This window comes from Sitophilus oryzae, unplaced genomic scaffold, assembly GCF_002938485.1.
Source record: "Sitophilus oryzae breed Bouriz unplaced genomic scaffold, Soryzae_2.0 scaffold_1387_pilon_pilon, whole genome shotgun sequence".
Taxonomy (NCBI): domain Eukaryota; kingdom Metazoa; phylum Arthropoda; class Insecta; order Coleoptera; family Curculionidae; genus Sitophilus; species Sitophilus oryzae.
Window position 1 is genome coordinate 142,344 of NW_022146045.1, and position 21,139 is coordinate 163,482.

Consider the following 21,139-nt stretch of genomic DNA (forward strand, 5'->3'; position numbering starts at 1 on the left):
TGCGTTTTGGAAATTGTGCATTTTGATTCTTGTTGTTACCTTAGATTAAGAATAAGTTATTTTGTGTCTTTTGAACTCGAGTGGAGGAAAAGTCGAGGGAAAATTAACTGTAGACCCAGAGCACAGTTTATAGTTAATACTCGCTGCCCAGGCAGAAAGTCTTATACAGCAATAAAGTTACCATCTATAAAGCTTGTATACCATCTCGTCATAGATAAGTGCATCTCGTATATGCTACAAGGATCATACTAAACATATACTACTGGAGTAGCTGTAAAACATCGACATCACACGATAGGTAAATAATGGATTTTAGTACTGCAGAAAAATAATGTCAAAAGGTACTGGTTTAAAAAAAATAAGATTAAAGTTAATTAATCAACCTTTAAGGTATAAAATTTGGTGTTATTATTAATAAAATAGTTTGTTTTATTTGTGTTGTTTTATTTATTCCTGTGGAATATTACAAATTTGTATTTGTACATAAGTTATATTGATAAATATAACAATAAATGCGGGAAGTTTCTCGAAACCAAACCAAACAAATAGTTCTTTTGTATATGTATGTTTTTGGTATGTGGTGTTTTGTTCTTGTTTGTTTTGTTTTAACACATGCCGGTTTTTTTTTTAAATAAATTCGATTACATTTTTTTAGTTTTATGAAGTTTTTTTTTTCACAACATTTTGAAGTAATATCAGTCTTATCAGTCAAATTTTAAATATATTAATTTCGTGCTATGCCGTTCAAGTTGTATTGTAAACGCCACGAATGTTTGGGAGTGACTCATCGCTTGATGAAGTTAGATTTGACATGCACGCTATTATTTTTACATTAAAAACGTAAATTTTTACCGCAGACGTAGGTTTTTAAAGGCTCGGTCTAATCATCTGCCTGCGCTCCTCCTACTTATTCTAAAATGTTAGCGTGATTGACAAAGACGATACTATATTGCGTTTCTTTGATTGATTCGTTTTTGTGCGTCAGTCCATTGGTGTGCTTGCAGTGCGACCAATGGGGCATTTCGTTTTATATTTATAACCAAATATATGTTTTGACAAGACTTTGACAGTTAAAACAACAAATTACAACAGATTATATATTGATTATTATATGACTTGAAACACCACGGCACTGGAATTAAGTTTTATGTGACCTTGAACAGATTAGTTCACATGGTAGCGACCGATGAATCACTCCCAAACATTCGTGGCGTTACTATAGCAGCTTATTTCTTTGTTAAATAAAATAAACTACTTTGAAATTAAAATGACCGACACATCTATCACTGTCAAGGATCTTGTCGTTGGACAGACTATATTAAAGAATGATATCGAAATTATATTACCATAGAAACGCGTTTCGATTTTTAGGACTTTCTAGGATTTTAGAAACGAGATTAACCGTTTCAGAACAAGCACAAATTTTAATGAAGAATTCATTTTTCTCAAAATGTCATTGATAAAAAAAGTTTTTCCTTCTGTAAGGACAATCCGGAGACATACTGTATATATTTCCAATGGTGTTTGACAAATTCAGAAAACTTTTATAAAAGTTGGACAGGACATCATCTTTCTGGCCAGCTGGTAGTAGATAAACTATAGCATAGTTACAAATGCATACAGTTTTACTTTTGAAATATAAGTCCAAAGTTTTCATTAAATAATATATCTTCCAGTTTCAAAAACACCTTCGTTTTTGCAACGAGCTACTTCAGTATTCTGCACTTCACGCGAAACTTCATTCTCTGTCTCACGTAATTCCGCCGAAACTCCTCGCGGAACTGAAGGGTTTCCCCGAGGACCAACTTATTACACTCAAAGAACTTCCTCTCAACGACGTCTTGAAAATAGAAATAACTAACGGCCACCCCCCAAGTGAATTTCCCAAATAACATTTTAATCCTCTTATATCGCCCGGTTGCGTGGAACGTACATTCATTTCTTCGGACGTAGAAAGGATTCCTAAGGCAGTCTATCCGTCTTCTTGATGACGGTTTTAAGGCGATCGTTCCTTGGTGTAACTCGATTCGGCCTGGAGTAAAAATTAGCTCAATTAAGTTTTGTTTCGGGGTTTAACTAAGGTGTTAGAGCTCCAACAAAGTAGAAAATAGTTTTTATAGTTTTCTTTCTTTATCCAATTACATCTCTATTAAAGTTTTCGTCGGTAACGGAGACCATAATCAGAAACCTATAGGCTTGGTGCATTCTCCGCCGGTGCTGCCACAATCGGAGAATATATATTTTGATATCTTCAGAAGGTCGAACTTGTATCACAGATTATACAGATTATAAACTTATCGTCAAAAGCATTGTTTTCCGTGGTTCCAATTTTCGGAGTCGCTAGAAGATGTTCATAAAACATTTAATCACTAGTTCATTAAAAAAATCGGCGCCGAGAGGCACGTGTAGCCGCCCATTCTAAAATATGTTAATAAAAAATTGGTAGGCAGTTCTTTTAGTTTCAATTGTCTCAAAAACTGCGACTTTGAATAAAAAAAACTGCGACTTTGAATAGAAAACGACTAAACTTAAATTGAAAACCGCGTTTCGCTAGCTATTGTAATTTTGGAGTTACGATTTTTTTAAATTTTTAACCTCCCATACCTCCCATACCCCCACCTCCACCAAAAACTAATGGTCAGATTCTCGGGTGCCACAATATTTTTGTGCCAAATTTGGTTAAAATCGGTTTAGCGGTTTTTGAGTTATCCTGTTACAAACGGACAGACAGACAGACAGACACCATGAAAATATTTTGTATTTAGGTCATTTATATTTAGTATATTTATGTAAAATATTAATAAATTATGATTATAATAAAATGTATACCCAAATGGAATATACGCTCCATTAATATTTTTTAGATATCCATTACCATGTTTAGAAATTTCAACTAGATCCGTCACAGATTTGATAAATTATAATCGTGTCACTCCAACATTGTGCATAGAAAGCAAAGCTTGGATTTGGTTATATTTACCAGTAATTAATTACTGTTTAATGTTTTGACCATCAATCAGTATTACAATAAAGAGAGCATATTTTGTCATTAAATAATTATTGTTGGATATTACTATCGATTTCGTAATAAACAGATAATGGAACCATTAAATAAAAAACAATGAAGGACCACACCTGTATGAGACAATAAAATGTATCACGTTAGATTTATTACTTTCTTCATCATAAAATCTAAGATTTAGTTTTCTGATAGTTACAATCTCCTGATTTTACAATCAAATTTGAAGCCGTTTAACAGTAACTGTCAGTTATTTTTTGTATTGCTGAATTAGTTATGTTTTACTCTTTATCATTAGTTTTTTTTCATTATTTGTTACATTTTTTATTTTAAATCACAGATGAAAAACGATCGTATACGTTTGCCAAAACCGTAACGCAAAAATTCTAATTAGTTTAATTGGCAATTATCTGTTAAAGCTGTTATTTAAAAAAGAGGAGTCAAAAAAATACCGGGTGCGTCTCAAAAGTGGCTCACTCCTATAACTTTATAATTTTTTCAGATAAAAAACGAGATTTCGTATGTTAGTATATATGACATAAATTAGGATTGATTGACATATTCAATTGTTTTCGGCCACTTCCTGTTTCACCGGAAATGACTACAACTTTTGATTTTTAAATGGCATCCACGCCGGTATTGTTTTACTTTATTCGATAGAAAATGTTACTCTGAATAGAATGACATAATCATATGCCATTCTATTCAGAGTAACATTTTGTATAATATCATATGTCAACTTTTAACATTTCGCTTAACACAATTGTAATTTAAATTTCAATCTAGAGTGCCATGGCTGTGTTAAAAACACTAATTTATTTGAAAAATAGATTTGATCATCTAATGTTTTTAATGTCTTGTCCTGGCCGGTTAAAAATGCCCAAATCGTATTTTTAATCATATCTCTTTTTTTTTCAAATAGAACGAGGGTGGCTCATTAGCATATTTGAAAAATATATTTTTTGAATAATTCGGTACCACACACTTGGTATTTCGAGCCAAATTATCGTTATGAACCGCATGTTGCAATTTAAAATAAACCATATTCGAAAATGTCAAAAGGTGACATATGACATGTATGACATATGACAATACCGTATGTTCGAAAAAAACGGCGTCAGCGATGGTTATGAAATGAATATCGCTGTCATTTTATATGGGAAATCAACTAATGCTCCGGGTCTCTACTACCAGAAATCAACAGAAGAATTAAGTTATCATGGAGTACTTATGGAAGAAACTCAATCATATTCAAATATAGAATTAATTAAACCACTTTATCTAAAGAAGAAAACATTCGACCTATGTGTCTACCAGTCATAACTTGCAACTGGCATGCGAAACGTGGACACTTAAAACGGACATCATAAGGAAACTGTAGATCGCACAACGCTCAATGGAACGAAATATGCTGGGAATAATCAAAAGATACCGTAAAATAATAGAGTGGATACCAATAACCTCTAAAAAATTATTTAGAGGTCCCATTGGTGGATACGACAAAAGACCCAGGTAATAGATGGTCATCCACAGAGTCAAATCCTCAAGTGGCAATGGGCAGGACACCTATGGCCAGGACCCTGGCAAGTAGGACGAACAACAGATGGACCACAAAAATTACAGCATAATACCCACAAGGGATTAAGAGACTTAGAAGAAGACCGAACCTGAAATGGGACCATGATATTAGGAAATTAGCAGGGATAAGTTGGGCTCGCATAGCTCACAATAGACAACAATAGGCTCATCTATAAGGAGAGTATCTAATTATGCGAGAGAGGCTACACCATAGTTGAAAACGGTTGAATAAACTGAATGACCATGACTAAAATGTCATGGATCGGCATTTCCCAACTAGACGTCGTTTTTTTTCGATCACACGGTAGTTCGGTTGTTCAACTATATATCTGTCTTCTAATCGAAATTATTTATAGCGTCATTGCAATATTTTTAGTTAACTGCACTTTAACTTTCAGCATTCTATAACTGTATATAAAACCCGATATTTTGTACTGAAGGGTGTAGTTACGAAACTTCAAAATTTAAACAAATAGAAATTTTGCCATTAAAGCAAGGAGTAAACATCGTGTTACATAAACATAGAAAACACATCAGATTAATGGAGAGTTGCATAATGCATCGGAAAATTTAAGCAAACTCACTAAAAGCTTCAATATAAAAGATAAAACTGTGGAAGTTTATCAGTGACAAGAGAAAATGGACTATCTCGACGGAAAAGGAAAAAACTCCTGAAAATATAGCTGGAAGCTGTTAAAAGATTATTGCAGGCACTTTAATATTAAGTACCATTCGCTCTTATCAATGAATAGGATTAAATTAATATTTGGATACATATACTTTTAATAAAAACGAAGATATCATTAGACTAAAACATAGAATTTTATAATATTATCACGTCCATTAATAGTATTTTTTCCATAGCATCTGTTAAAATTGCCTTAAAAATAGTAGATAAAATAGTACTTTAACCACAAGGGTAGACTAAATGATACTTTAACAGCGAGGATAGGTTAAAAACTTTATTTCTTTTCTCACGTTTTTTAATGCTTCCATTTTTGAAAATTTTTGTATTCCTTTTCATAAGTTATTCGGGATTTAAATGGAAGTAGTTTGGATATGGCGTTTGTCGCCTCAGCCTGAATATCTGTTGGTAATTTACTTATCTCGTTTTGAGCCATTTCTGGCTCCAATTCAATCAGCAATCGACACGAAAGAGAATTAAAAAATATTGACTCAAAACTGACAACTAAAGAGACAGCTTTATTTATTTGTCAAATTATATAGAAACCAACGGCAACCCAGCACAATATTCTTTCTAGTCGTAATAAATTCCTTGAAATAATAATTTCTGAATCTTTTTTAAAACGTAACTCGCTATGGAAAAAAAATATTGTTTTATACATGACGATAAAATTGCATTATCGTCTTCCGAAATTAATTCACTCAAATATCATTTTATCGCCTTATATAAAAAATAACTATTAAATTATTTTATGTATTAAGACTAGAAGAATATAGTATGTAGCCCAAGAAGTATTTTTGTGACATTTTGTTGATGGTTGTGTACCCTAGATTTAAATTATGAAAATTGGTGATCCAACTAAATGTGAACATTTACATTAATCGACTAATCTTAAGAAAACCAAAAATTGAATAAACTGTTTTACAGTAAACCATTTAAACATTCAAGAGATGTTTCTATTTTCCCTCAGTTATTCCCATATCCAATATTGGCAAAATAGGCAACCTCTCCGACCCATACAATAGACTTATAAATATTAACTACCGGATATGTATATGTAGATATTGAAAGACCGTCTGCGGAATACGAAATAAATCCGTAACAACTGTAACGATATGAAAATATCCAACGTTATTTGCATGCCATTTATTTAAATAAGGACAATTCGTGTAAGCAGGAATATTTGTTGGCTTTAAATTTGCATAACGGCTTTTCAATTTAAGTAGAAAATTCAGCTTAAAAAAATATTGTATTAAGAAATATCAAATTAGAAAAGGATGTAAAACGTAATTGGTCTTGTTAGATCAATTAAAATAGATATTGAAGAACTTGAAAAACTTATATAAAATAAAGACAGTTGAAAAGATAATGAACTACAAAGAAAAAACACCTTAAAAGAATAGAGTGGATTCGACAAAAGAACCCAGGTAATAGATATCATACACAGAATCACATCCCTCAAGTGGTAATGGGCAGGACATCTGGGAAGAAGAACAAAGAACAAATGGGTACAAAAATTACAGCACGGTAGCAACAAGAAATTAAGAGACCTAGAAGAAGACCAAACCTGAGGTCGGACCATGATATTAAATTAGCAGGGATAAGTTGGGTCCGCATAGCCAACAATAGACAACAATGGGCCCAGTTACAAAGACAGTATCTAAATATGTGAGGAAGGCTTGGAAATGGTTAAATAAGCTGAAAATTATGATGATGATGCGTCAAATAAATGGTGTTTACGCAGTACCCTACTGGCAATATTTACTATCTTCCTTTTGTTAAAATTGTTTTTATTTGTTGTATATTTGTTGGATAAACAATTTTTTCGTCATTTTTAACCAATAGCAGCCGATTCTCGTGATAGAATTAAAAATATATAAAGGAACCCATTTGTCATTTAAATATTTATCTAGTACTCATAGTTCAATATGTTGAGTAATTTAATAGTTTTTAAAAGAAATTTATCGTATACTAACCATTATGTACTCGATATATTTTTTTCTACATACAACAGTTAACAAGGAAAAAAAATGAAGCTGTATTCGTACACCCTGTATAATAAATCTAACAATGTAGTAACATTTAGACAGACTTGATGTCTCTATATATCAAAATTTTCAATTTTCATCCATAGTCCTTACATATATTTCACGGCAAAAAAAAAAGATCAAAGTTGCCAAATATAGAACGAGAAATAGACATAAACCCCGAATAACCAGCCGAGCGTTCTTTTTACTGTCTTTCATAAAAGTAACTCAAATGAGCTTAAGGGAAAAACCCCTTGCTCGATCGAATATCCATTCAAGCATTTATTTTAGCACCTCTCCCGCATTTTTATCAACTCGCGAACGGTTAGGGCCAACTCGAAACCGACATCATTTTCATTTCAAAGCGTTTGGAAATAGGCTAATTTGTCTTCAACGTCTAAATTATTTCACGTTTTAAATAGCAAAAAGCAAGGAAAATTCACAGATATTTATATTTAATTATTATGTTGAACAACGAGCTGCTTGTCCGACGCAAATATTTATCTTATTTTTATTGGCATTAAGAGAAATATTTTTTTTATTTGTTTATCTAGGATCAAACATAAACGGCGAAGGCAATTGTAAAATAGAAATTAGACGCAGAATACAGGCAAAAAAATTACAGAGCAGAGTGCTAACAATCCACACGAAAAAGAATTTGCTGCAATTGTCTTGTCAATCATTCTTTATGGAGTGGAGTCTTGGACCATCAAATCATCGGAAAGGCGCATGATAGACAGCTTCAAAATGTGGTGCTACAGACGTATGCTGAGAATACCTTGGGGAGCTAGAAGAACTAATGTGTCAATAATTATTAATGAGCAAAACATAAGCCCCCGACTGTCGGCTATCTGTCTGAAACGCATCCTCGATTACTTTGGACAATGCTCGAAGACCAGAGGTCGGTCCCGAACATGATGGATCGATCAAGTAAGACGAGTCTACCGCTACTCTCAGCTATCAGAGAGAGAGAGAGAGAGAGAGAGAGAAAATAGTGAATTCGCAACAAGGCATTGTAAGCTGAATAGGCATCTAAAACTAATGATATTGACGAACGAAGCCATATGCAGGTTGTGTCAGTTTGAAGAAGAAACGACAGAACATATTTTATATCGATGCGACAACCTGGCAAATGTGCGGTTCTCTGTAATAAGCAATGCTAAGCCATTGACAGAGAGCTACATAGAAGTTTCAGCCTCCAAATTGCTAAACTTCTTGAAATGGATAGGGCTGAAGAATGTAACCTAGAGATTTGAAGTCAGAAGAGGGCTACAATAGATCTGAAAAGGTCGCAATGGATCAGGTCGATAACCACCTCGAAGAATCTAACCTTACTGTGGCCAATTTACGGAAAACACCACTTTTCTACATCTCCCAGGAGAGGATGCACAAGTGATCCAATGAGATATAAGTGGATTGCACTGTTTCCATCAAACAGAACAAAACAGTGTAACTATACAGAATACACTATCAAAAAATAAACAAGACATAACATACCTTACAGAACCAGCTAAATGAAGTGTCTCAGCTACGTGCTTCACGAATTCGTCACTGACAATATCCATTGTCAGAATAAATTAGACCTAACCCTTGCAGATAACAATTAAAAATGCCTACCTCCGTCCGTAGAAGCGCGCTGGTCCTATCGGGCCAGCTTATTTGTATTCGTCGTCGCCTCCGCAACAATAACGCCGAGCCACGTGAAACAACCAGTCCAAATAAACAATGGCCACTTTTGTATTGTCTGCAGGATAAACAGTTAGGGCGGGGACGCGTTAAACATGTAGATCGAGAGCGCTTAAGGTGAACGTGAAGTAATTTTCGAGAGCGTCACCGATGCGATCGCCGCAGACAATTCCAAATGAAAATCAATTCGGTTGCCAGGTTTTGGTAGCGATAAAAACGGGAAGATTGGGTCGAAAAAAGGATTTCGTCGTAAACAGAGAGATAAATTTGGATGTGATTTGTTTTTTACGGGATTACATTTATCCTAGAATATCTATATAAAAAAATAAATTATACTCAGTTGTAAATGAGACATTTGTTAAAGAGAAAATTAGATTTGGTAAATTCTGTTCTGAAAATATTACTAATAATACTAATAAGGCTTCTGTTTGAAAAAAGAATATTAGAGAAGGACGAATTGTCGAAATTAAGTCCAAAGTTGCAACGCCAGATATACAATGTAAAAATAGACTACCAAACTTACGGAAAACACTCGTATCCACGGCGTATCCAAAATAATATTTTATTCTTCTTCGGATTTTTACAAGCTAAAACTACACAAGCTGCAGTTGAGAGAAAAGCATCCTCGTCGGGCATATGGTAACGAACTAAATCATAAAAAGGTGATATTCGTGGCTCACAACTTGAATTAATAAATGAGGATGTCTACAAGTCATCAACAAGCTGAGCTGCAAAAACTACAGGAAATAAAGGTACAAATACAATATAGATCATCAAAATTGTCCCCAAAGCTAACGGAAGATCGACATGATAAAATTGGTAGGCTTATGATTGGTTACACTATATGGTTGAACTATCTGTTGCACCAAAAAGCGCAAAGTTATTAATTTCTCTTAATTTCGAAAAGAGAGGCACAGCTGGGAACAGAATCTGATGATTTGAATGCTTGCGTAAAATGACGGATTTTAGTAAAAACGGATAATGTAGTAGATGGTAACCGGGGCCTTCTTGGTGAAATAAAAGGAGTTTTTTGTTAATCACAATTAATCAAATTAAAATAAAATTAATAAATTTTATATTTTACCTAATTTATTATGAATTATTATTACTATTAGTCTATCTTACAGCAATTTCAAATAAAAAATAATTGTGTTTAAGATAGTTAGAAAAAAACTAATTTCAAATCCTGTAACTTTAAAACTATGCATTTCCATATCCATGTTTATGGAAACTTTTTTCATATTTTTTGATGAGGAATCAAAGAGTAGGTACCTACTTATTTAAAACTTTCGCAAGTTAATAATATTATTTCTTTAAGGGTTAGTATTGGACTTGGATCAAGGCAACTTAATAAAATTGCGTTTATCTCATCAAGGAGGCCGAAATCAACAAAATATCAAGAGGCAACTTTTAATCGGCATTAAACTGCTTACATTATTTCGCTAACAAGAAAAAAAAGGTCAGTGGCGTACATGTTTTTTTTTAGAAAAATACTCCAGTGATAATCCGTCCCTGGTGAATATTTCGACAATTTTTTAGCTTTAAAATATGTCGCATTATAATAATAGTAACTTTTACCCTCAAAATTTTAAATAAATTAAATTAAATTAGTGTTGTCAGTAAATGAGAATTAATGAGAATATTTACAGTCGAATAATATCCATTATCTATGATTCTTACAACAGTTACTTCAAATAGTATTTTAAATTATTAAAACCGTTACTGTCGCACAGTTTTGTTTGTTTTAATTATGACCAGAAACATTTACACATAGCACATAATTGGGATTTGTGATAAAACACGCAACTAAATCTCCATTATTATAATTAGTAGTTAGCGGTAAGTTGAAGATTGCGTCTCTTAAGTGTTTTTTAATAGTTCATAATTCATAAATACAATGCGTGCTGCAGTGGCATAGAAGTCGTTTTGAATATAAAGATGAAAGATGCGAGATGTCGACAATTTTTATGTTGTAAGCATTGTTACTGAGAGTACCTATTAAAAGGATGTTACAATAAATAAAAAAAATAAAATTTTAACCCCCTGTAGCTACGAAACAAAGCAAAATCGGACGCAAAATCGGTTTTTTTTAAATACCCTGTACATTGATACATAATTTTGTATTCACCCTTTACTTTTAATTAGCTCTGAAGGTGTTTGCAAAGATAGTTAAATAAATAGATTAATACAAGGTCCGGCAATACTGCGTTGGGCATCTGTAGCTCCTAGAATAAAAAAGTTAGGAATTTTAAGTGCAGACCTAATATATGTACGAGGATGTATTTCAGAAAAATATTTTAACTTCTACAAGGTGTGAGTGGATAGGGATGTAAATGGAATACCCTGTATATTATTGCATTTTTCGTTTCCATTTTGATCGCTTTACATAATCTACTAAGGTATTATTCAATATCTTTTGATAGTTTCAAAGATATACATAAATAAGTAAAAAATACATTTTTTAAACTTTTTTCAAAAAATTATTAAAAATACAAGAAATGTCCTGAAATCAAAACTATATTAGGTATTTACTGTAGTGGGTATGTACTTACTTTGCTACAAATATCGTAATATTTAACCATACAGGGTGTTCAATATTGTAAGCCAAACTTTTTAAAATATAAAATAGTTTTTCTTCGTTTTTTTTTAATAGAACATCCTGTATATTATTTCTTTATTGGATGGAGAATTAAAAAATGAACATTTTTTGTATTTAAAGTATTTTAAATTTTCACCGGTTTCGAAAATATTCGCGGGTTTATTACATATGGCTCTTTCAACGGTAAAATACCAGAGAAAAATCAATGGGTGGCTTTGATAAAAAATTACTGTTGAAAACCCCATATGTAGTATAATACCACGAATATCCGAAAAACCCTTAGAAATTCTGAAATACTTTAAATAAAAAAGTGTTCATTTTTTAATTCTCCATCTTTTAAAAAAATAATATACAGGGTGTTCCATTTAAAAAACGAGGAAAAACCATTTTATATTTTAAAAAGTTTGGCATACAATTTTGAACACCCTGTATGGTTAAAGATTACGATATTTGTAGCAACGTAAGTACAGACCCACTACACTAAATACATAATATAGTTTTGATTTTAGGACATTTCTTTTAATTTTAGGACATTTGTTTTTAATAATTTTTAGAAAAAAAGCCGAAAAAAAATGTTTTTACTTATTTAATAATATCCTTGAAACTATCAATAATATACAGGGCGATCCTATAAAAAATCATCCTCATCCACTCACACTTTTTTGAGTCACTCTATAGAGGTTTAAATATTTTCCTGAAATACATCCTAATACGACGTACTTTAGGTTCGCACTTAAACCAAATTCCTAACTTTTTTATTATAGGAGCTACAGATGCCCAACGCACTATTACCGGACCCTGTATATCGATATCCGAGTCGATACCTTTACCAAACATCGATATTCGTCAAGCATCACTAGTAATCACCATTAACAATATCCGTTTGAAATAAAACAGTCTTTAATTACCGTAAATATGGATATTATTTACGGAGCAAGAGGCGATAAAAGGTTTTCCGCAAAAATAAACACTGGATAGCGGCGGGAAACTCCCCGGGAGCAATTGCCAACTTCGTCGCTTATTTGCTTGCCGGTAATGAACGTTGTGCTTTTACGATCCTTATCTCTACGAGTGTGTTTATCGACTTGTACCTTAGCGAATAAAGCTTGGGGCAGTCGGTACAGATGCGCAAAAATTTACGTACTAAAATTGTTTTTTTTTTTCTTTCTTTGTGAGTGAGCCTTGAGAGAGCAGTCGTTATAGAGGACCACGGAAATCATCCCCTTTTAGGACAACTCTATCCACCAGAAATAGTGATGAGACAGACTGATCTTGGTCTTGCATAAAAAGCAGTGCAAGACTTCCGCAAGGCCAAGACCAAGTATGCAAAACTCTTTCAGTTTTGCATTTTTTATTCATATATGTGCTATGTTATTCATAATACTACTATGAACTGTTTCGCTTACTCTCTTCTGCTAATTTTTTCCACCATTTTAGAGATTTGTGGAGATAGAGTAGTATTTTGTAAACTCTACTTTTTTTAATTTTCTTGTTTGCTTTCTATAAGCGAATGTGATACTTATCAGAGAAAAAACAAAAAGTGACAAAACCATATAAACAATATTATATTAGTTAACAAATCATGGCAAAATTTGTCAATAATGAACTGCATAAGCTTACATTTATAATTTAATTCTATAAATACTTATTGATTTTATACGACGAGTAAAGGTAAAGATTAATTGAATTAGTTATGTCGTCCTTGACCAATATGTTCACGTCTTTCAGATCAAACGTTGTTTATTTCATCTTATTCATGAGCCGTGCCCAGATATAAATTAAAAAATAATTAATATGCAATATTTGCACGAGGGTAAGATAAAAAACAAACTGTTGTTTCGAATATAGTATATGGCAAATAAAAAGTTTATTTTTTAGTTTCCGGAATACAGTTTGGACCACCCTGTATAAAAGAAAAATATGGAATATAATTTCATATATAAATCAGTTTAACATCTAGTTTTATACCAAAAGAAAAAAAACGTAATCTATATAATTACGATATAATTCTAATAATAAACTAGATGCTAATTACAGAACCTGTACCGCTGGACCTAGATTTCGCAAGCACCACAACAACTACTTCTTTGTTTTACGCAATAGACTTTAATTGTATCGAAGGTGAGTCATAGGATCTACTGCAGTATTTTAAAGAACAACAGTGCCAAACAAGAGACTTCCTGAACGGAACTTGGTGTTTTTATAATTCGAAACAAAAGCTAAACAGCTGCTACTAAAACAAACGATCGATGGATGTAGGTAGCTTTAATAGGTCGTAATCGGGGGATAATGACACTAATGAAGATTTTTAGGATGCACGTAGGAAATAAGACGTTTTATAGAACAGTATTCAGTAGGAAATGTAGAAAATAAATACTTCAAAATATCAAATTTAAGTTTAAGACTAGCTCAGGCATCTATTTGTATTTAATAGCATTATTTCATAATATAGGGTGAGTTTCCTACGATGTTCTCTATGGGTATCTCGGAAACTACTGGAGATAGAGAGTCGGTTTAATGGGGAAAGAATTGCAATTTTGTGGGGACATAAATAGCGCCTTTCAGATTTTTAAAAACGTTCATGGCTTACTAGATATTTCGAAAAAAAAAACAAATATTGGCTATTTTGAAAATTGTCCATAATTCCATTATAATCTATTTTATATAGACCAAAAATTTTCAGATAAAAGCTGTAGCTAATCACATCCCCAATGAGTTTGTGTTCTCCGATTTTTTCTAAAGCCTGTCATTTTTGACATATGACACAAACATATGTTTTTTTAAATGGAAACCATAGTTGGCCATGACTTCATAAAAAGCGCCATTTTTTAAGCTTTTCAGCGATATAAGCTATAATATGTTTTTTCGAAAAATTACTCAGTTATATTCAATTCTTATCTTTCTTGACTAATTTCACTTAGTTGGCATGGTGTTCTTATTTTTTTATGATTTATAACGAGATACCCATGAGAACATCGTAGGAAACTCACCCTGTATAAAAATAACTACCGATAATCCAATAATCCCCCATCAGTTCCCCCATAATCCCCAATTTAGTTCTGTATACGTTCGCCGTAACCAGATATCAAGTGCTGATATCGTAATTAATTTATTAACTCTTTAAAGATAACACAAAAACACAATTTCGACTTACCGTCATCCTCCAAATCATCCTCGTGAGTAGCGCTGCACTCCCTACAAACAGCTCCGCGCTGCTGTCCCCTACTCATCAACTCCATATCCTTATACCCCTCGGGCGGACTCAGAGTCACGGCATCGACAAACTCGATCGGAGGCGCGAATTTAGGACTTTGAGGTGTGGGTTCGAAACCCTCGTAGCCTCCTCCCTGGCAGCTGCAGTTGGGCTCGCAACAAGTGAGCCGCACCATCTCGTGCTGGTTGCACGTGCACACGCCATCCTCGTCGTCCTCGTCGTAGTCGCACTCCTCGCGAATGAGAATGATATAGTCGGCGTCGAAGAATTCGTTCTTGTTCTCGTTGAACACGACCCGATTCGACTTTTTGTCTTTGGACGAACGGCCCGGTTTCTTGAGGAGGGACTTGAGGTTGTCCCGGTCGGGGTTGTGCTTGGAACGGTCGGAGGTGTCGTTGACCATGTTGGCACCGTCACCACGCATTCTCCTGAAACGAATGTATAAGATTACATTAAAAAAAATTGACGTTATTAAGATCGTTAATATGTGCAAAAAAACTAACATGGGACGACAGATACTGAGAAGGTATATTTGCTCATATCATTTGGTAAAACAAATTTGGTAAAAAAACTAGGTTGTCACTCAAACATTATTTAAGGTAAAGAGAGAGATATATGAATTAGGGACGCGTCAGCAACTGAGGTTTTTTAGCGTCCGCCTATTGTGCACTTCCCTGGAAAATCACAACAAATGCTATAAAAATCGGAGAACAGTTGGAATATGTGCGGAATTCAATTACCTTGGCAGTTTGATTTCGGAAAAGGCCAATATCGACTCTGAAATACATCACAGAATTAGCGGCGCCTCAAGAGCATTCTGGAAATTAAAAGACAGGGTTTTCTACAATCATGATTTGAGCACAAAAACGAAACTTGTAGTGTAACGAGCAATAACAATCCCCACCATGTTATATAGAAGCGAGAGCTGGGTGCCCTACCGCCGACACATGAACACATCAAACATGTTGCAACAGAAACACCTTACGCAACTGTTAAGAATCAGATGGTACCACCATATCTCAAGCGTATCGATCCTTAAAAACGCTAGATGCGAGAGCGCTGAGATGGTGATTACTAATCCCCCGCTTAAGATGGGCTGTTCACGTATGCAGGATGCAAGAATACCGCCTACCGAAATCTCTTCTTCACGGGGAGCTTGTAGACAGTAAGAGGAGTCGGGGTGGACAGCTCAAAAGGTACAAAGATATTTTCTTGCCTTGATTTAAGTAAGAACAGTCTTAGGATTGCCACGGTTTTTTTAACAAGACAACGTCTCCGCAATCAGTAGATTGAAGCTAAGAAACAACGGCGAATGCAGATTCTGCAGGGGACATGCGGAAACACCAGAACACCTCATCACTGAATACGGCAACCATTGGTGCCACAAACTTTGGTACGAATGTAACGGAGATGGAGAACAAAGAACAAACCTCTGTAAAACCGTCTCAGATAGTAGCTTTCATCAAAGCCCTGAAACTGTGTGATGAGATATCTCAAGAAAGGGGGCACAATAGATATGTAAGAATTATCATCAATTTTTCTTTTCTTCAATAAAGAACGAGTTTGGACTATGTCAATTGGCAATAAAACTAACTTGACAGGTAGGTTACCATCCATCAGGATTTGTGCGGACATGTTCGGACTTTAAACCTTTGTCCGGAATTTTGACGATGTGGAAAAAAATTGAATGAATGTTTAATTTTTTACTTAATAAAATAAAATCATAGTAAACTACACACGACAAGTTTAACTGATGGTTAATCAGTCCATATGTCAACCTAAAACAATCAACTTCTAGTTCAAATATACAGGGTGGTCCGAATTGTTTTCCGGAAACTTCGGCAGCATATTCTGCAGATAAAAATAATTAAAAAAGTTCGTATAAATGTATGTCCTAAAATGCTTAGTTTCGGAGATACAGAATGTAGAAGTATCATTTTTATTTCGATTTTTTTCCAAATAATTTCTGAAGTAACATCAATAGTTGGATGAAAATTGGTATCTGGGAGTTTTTTGACATGAGAAATTTGATTTTGATGTAAATATGACTCCTATTGGTAGGGGGCGCCACCTACATCTGTTTTAACTGTTTTGAAGAGTAATAACTTTTCGTCCGTACATGGTCCGTACCTTGTCGTTCTTGCAAAAAAGGCCAGTATCCCCAAGTATGAATCCAAATCTTTGATTTGAAACAATTTAAAAAAAAAGAATCTGTAAGGAAATGAGAAAACGGTCCTACTAGAAGCCAAAACGAGCTGGAACCTCTACAAAATCTTCAGCACAAACAGCTAAAATCCTTTTGAATCTAATTGGAGAAAATGATGAAAGAATGATTTCTATATGTCAAAAAAACTATTACAGCAAGTACTTTTAGTTTCATTTAACATATCTCAATAACTTTTTAAGAATGTAAAAACATTAATTATCTAGAATAAGTATGTAATTAAATCGAAGTTTCATAAAACCTGAATCTAAATTGAAAGTTAATCGTTAACACATTAAAATTAAAGGAAATTACAAAACTAAATTATGAAATTCTTTGACACACTAACGAAATATATTTCTTGTGCGTAACTAAATATAAATATTTACCTTATTACAATAAAGTGATCATCGTCGTCACACTGACTGCACGATCCATCCGAAGAAGAGTCTTCCAGAAACTCATCGTAGTACCCAGCAGGTGGCTGTTCAACAAACTCGGCAAAATTATTGACGTCAAACTGACAGAACCCGTCTAATCCCTCAGGAAAAAAATCTTCTTCATTCAGAAAATTCTCAATAATATTTTGATTCGAATCGAGACTAGATTTGACGTCTTGATTTTGAAATTCACTGTATTCGATTACTTTTGAAGGTTGTTTGTCTTTATCGCCTTCTACTTTTGAATGGGTTTCAAGATTATTGTTGCTTGAATTGTGCGCATGTTCGAAATAATGTTTTTTAGTAAAATTGTTATTAATGCTACTGTCTTGACTATTCAAATCCCTTTGGTTTTCCTGTTTAGATTCTGTTTTTTTGACACAATCACAGATACATTCTTTATTCTCTAAGTATTTACAGTTACAACATTGACTAGATAAGTCTTTTACTTGGTTAGAACCAGGTACTTTGGTAGGTTGAATTAATTTTGAGTTCTCGTCAGTGATGCCTGCTTTTTTTAGTTTATCTTCCAGGTACTTCAATCTTGACTTTCCGTCTTCAAGCTTTTTGTTTATATCTTTGCTATAAAGGATATCTTTTTCTTCTGGACCTGTTTGTTTGGATTGTTCACCTAAGCAAAGACGGTTGAGTAAATGTTTACAAATGTACTCGTCGTAACTACCTGCGGTGAGACGCTGAATGGAGGTTCCCGCGGAGTCAACCACTTGTTCCAATTGAAGCCTTGAGTCGCCAAGGTCACTTTTACTCTCGGCAAACACCAATCTGCCGTTCCTGAAGCCCCAACTCAAGTGTTGACGTTCTCCGTCGGCGTTTCGCAGTTCCGAAGCACGAGTTTCAGTGTCAGTCCGCTGCGGACTCGGGTACCGTACCGATTCGCGCTCGACGGTTCGATTTTCCGAAGGGTTTTGTGTGAGAAAACAGTGAGCAGGAGGGCAATAATCCTGCGGGGGCGTGCGACACACGGGAGCGTCGCAGGCGGCGACGTCGGCGACGGTTTCGCGACTGCAGCCCGGCGCCTGTGCGCGCTCTGATCCGACAGTGGCGTCGATCGATGCCGGAGGAGGCGCGCTAGGCGCTCCGTCGTGGGCCGTTTGCCCGATGCCGGCACCGCCACAAGGAGAAGAGTTGAGGAGACACGTTCCAGCAGGATTAAGAGGGTCCGGGGAGGTTGAACCGCGGCCGCCACGTTCACTACCGAGGTCAAGGTTTGCAGCGCTTGTTGAAACCGATTCAGTTTGAGGTTTAGATTCACTAGAATCAGTGCTTTCTCTTTTGAGTGTATTTATTTGCAAAGCGTCTTTTTCTATCACTGCTTCATCTTTGTTTTTAACATTTTCTTCAGTTGTGTTTTTTGGAAACGAATTATTACGATAATCTACATCCAAAGATGTAACAGGATCATTATTACTACTACGTTCCAAATAGTTTTGTCTAAACCCTTTTTTGCAACAACTGGATTTACTGTCACTTTGTTTCAAAGAATCCTGGTTTATATTTCCGTCTATATTATGACCAGAATAGCTTCTACAATTATCTGTCTCATCTTTAGTTATATTATCAAAATTATGAATACATTTGTTACACTCATTATCATCCACTTCTAAACAAGTGGTCCCAATAGAAGGTTTACTAAACTCATTATTACGTTTTTCAGCTGTATCATCACCAGTATTTGTGTTATTTACACCATATATTTGTTTTAAATTATTACTGATTTTATTATTGTCAGACGAACAGTGACAAACTCTATCTTTAAACATAGATTGATGATTTATCTCGCTATCTTTATAAGCACTAATATAATCAACTTGTGATCCACTTTCTTTTAAAGAATTTCTACTTCCTTCTCCAACACAACTCTCAGCTTTTACAAAATGACTACATCCTTCATTACTGCAATCGAGGATATTTTGCCTTGCAGTTTTATCACTATTCATTTCTGTTAAAGAACCATAATTTATTTCGGTTGCTTTAAAATCGTCTTCATGGTTTTGTAGGATATCATCTTTAGAAAGAGTATTATAATCGTTGGGACTGTTTCTTCTGATCAAATCATCACTGAAAGTATGTAAATTTTCTACCAAATCAAACACATTCTTGTCATTTTCTTTGACAACGTTACTCTCTTCAACTACACCACAATATTTTGTTATATCTGGTTGTTCTAAGTTATTAATGTTAATCTGCGTGTTGTCATCGATATTTTCAATTTGTTTTAATATTTTAATAGATATTTCTGTACAAGTATCTTCAATAAAACTTACTTCACTAACTGTCGAACCGCCATTTTTTACGTTTTTCTCCGCGTTTGTACCGCACTCCACGCCCGCACTTTTATCGCTACTGTCAATTAACGAAACTTCGACAACCCGGTCTTCGTATTTCCTTTGTTCTGCTTCACTACGCTCACTAAATCCCATGTTTACGCCAAGTTCGTTCGAGTTTTGCAAGCCATTGTTTAAATGTTTCGTCTCGCGCGTGGCCTTAATCCCACTATCGACTACTGTGACTCCCACCTTGTTTATATCTCGACAAATTTTCGTCGTACAATTGTTTTCCGATGTGTAATTTTTTAAACAGTCCTTGCAGAAATCTGTTAAGTTCGAATCCCGATTTTTACACACGCAATTTGTTCGTAAGAAAGAGTTGGCGTCAAGAGTTTGCATTTCGATAAAATCCACTTCTTTGGGGTTTCCAATTTCTTGGATTATACCAGGGGAAGTGTCCATTACTTTCTCCGGATTGTTTTTCTGATGTTCGGCTTCCATTTTCGTGATTGTATAATATGGTTTAAGAAATTCTGTTGTGGAATTACATAGTCGTTCTGAAATATAAAAAGAAATCATTTCTAAACCAAATACGACATCATAAAAATTTGATCTGACAAAATAATTAATATTTAGTTACTCCAAAAATAGTTTAATATTAAAAGCAATTTTTATGTGACAATTAAGATAAAAATATTTGTAATAAATCTTAGAACCTAGATATTTATTCAAGACGATGTCACAGAAAAAGATCAGAATTATTGTGGGAGTAAAATAAATAGAAGTGTCAAATGAAACGATTAGCTATGATTACCATACTATTGAAAAAAGAACGGCGTCTGAGATGGTTAAGAAATAAAGATCGGTATCATCTTATATGTAAAATTATTTTATTTGATGATTGTTTCAAAAATATATAATTTGAATTTTGGTGTTATCTATATTTTTTCCTAATTAAAATTCTTGAGATGCAGGAAAACATAACTATTTTATGATGAGTTTAAAATGAAAGAAAAATGTATGTATTTTCTTTATTTAAACGTTTTCTCATACAGTAAGATAGAGATGAGCAAAAAATAGCAAACTGCGATTAAATCGCAACGATTTTAAAATCGCAATCGCAACCTGCGATTGGCTCTCATAAGAAACTACGATTGTGATTTCTTCTGTTTGCGAGTTTCAATTTAAGCAACCAATATTACTACAGTTGCGATTTGCGATTTTCTACGATTTGCGATTTTGCTGCGATTGTGATTTTGTAAACTAGGACCTTGATATAACCTTATATATATATGCGAGTTTAAATTTTTAGGAGTTGCAATTTGCTATATTGTTGCGAATGTAATTTTGTGGTCTATTGAAGAAATTTATAGTAAACTGCGATTGAATTTTCTCCCTGA

At 34.1% G+C, this 21,139-nt stretch overlaps 1 protein-coding gene across 2 annotated transcripts in view; it reads right to left on the bottom strand.

Moving 5' to 3' along the window:
- LOC115875438 overlaps positions 1-21,139 on the bottom strand; it is a 158,160-nt gene that overhangs the window by 127,011 nt on the left and 10,010 nt on the right. Inside the window, exons 3-5 of one of the 2 annotated variants that reach the window (XM_030890895.1) lie at positions 18,134-20,296; positions 17,401-18,082; positions 14,749-15,236 (exon numbers count right to left, since the gene is read on the bottom strand). In XM_030890895.1, the coding sequence (XP_030746755.1) occupies positions 14,749-15,236; positions 17,401-18,082; positions 18,134-20,296 (3,333 nt within the window). Of the gene's footprint in view, positions 1-14,748; positions 15,237-17,400; positions 20,297-21,139 lie in introns of both variants that reach the window. The other variant, XM_030890894.1, reaches the window with a different exon arrangement.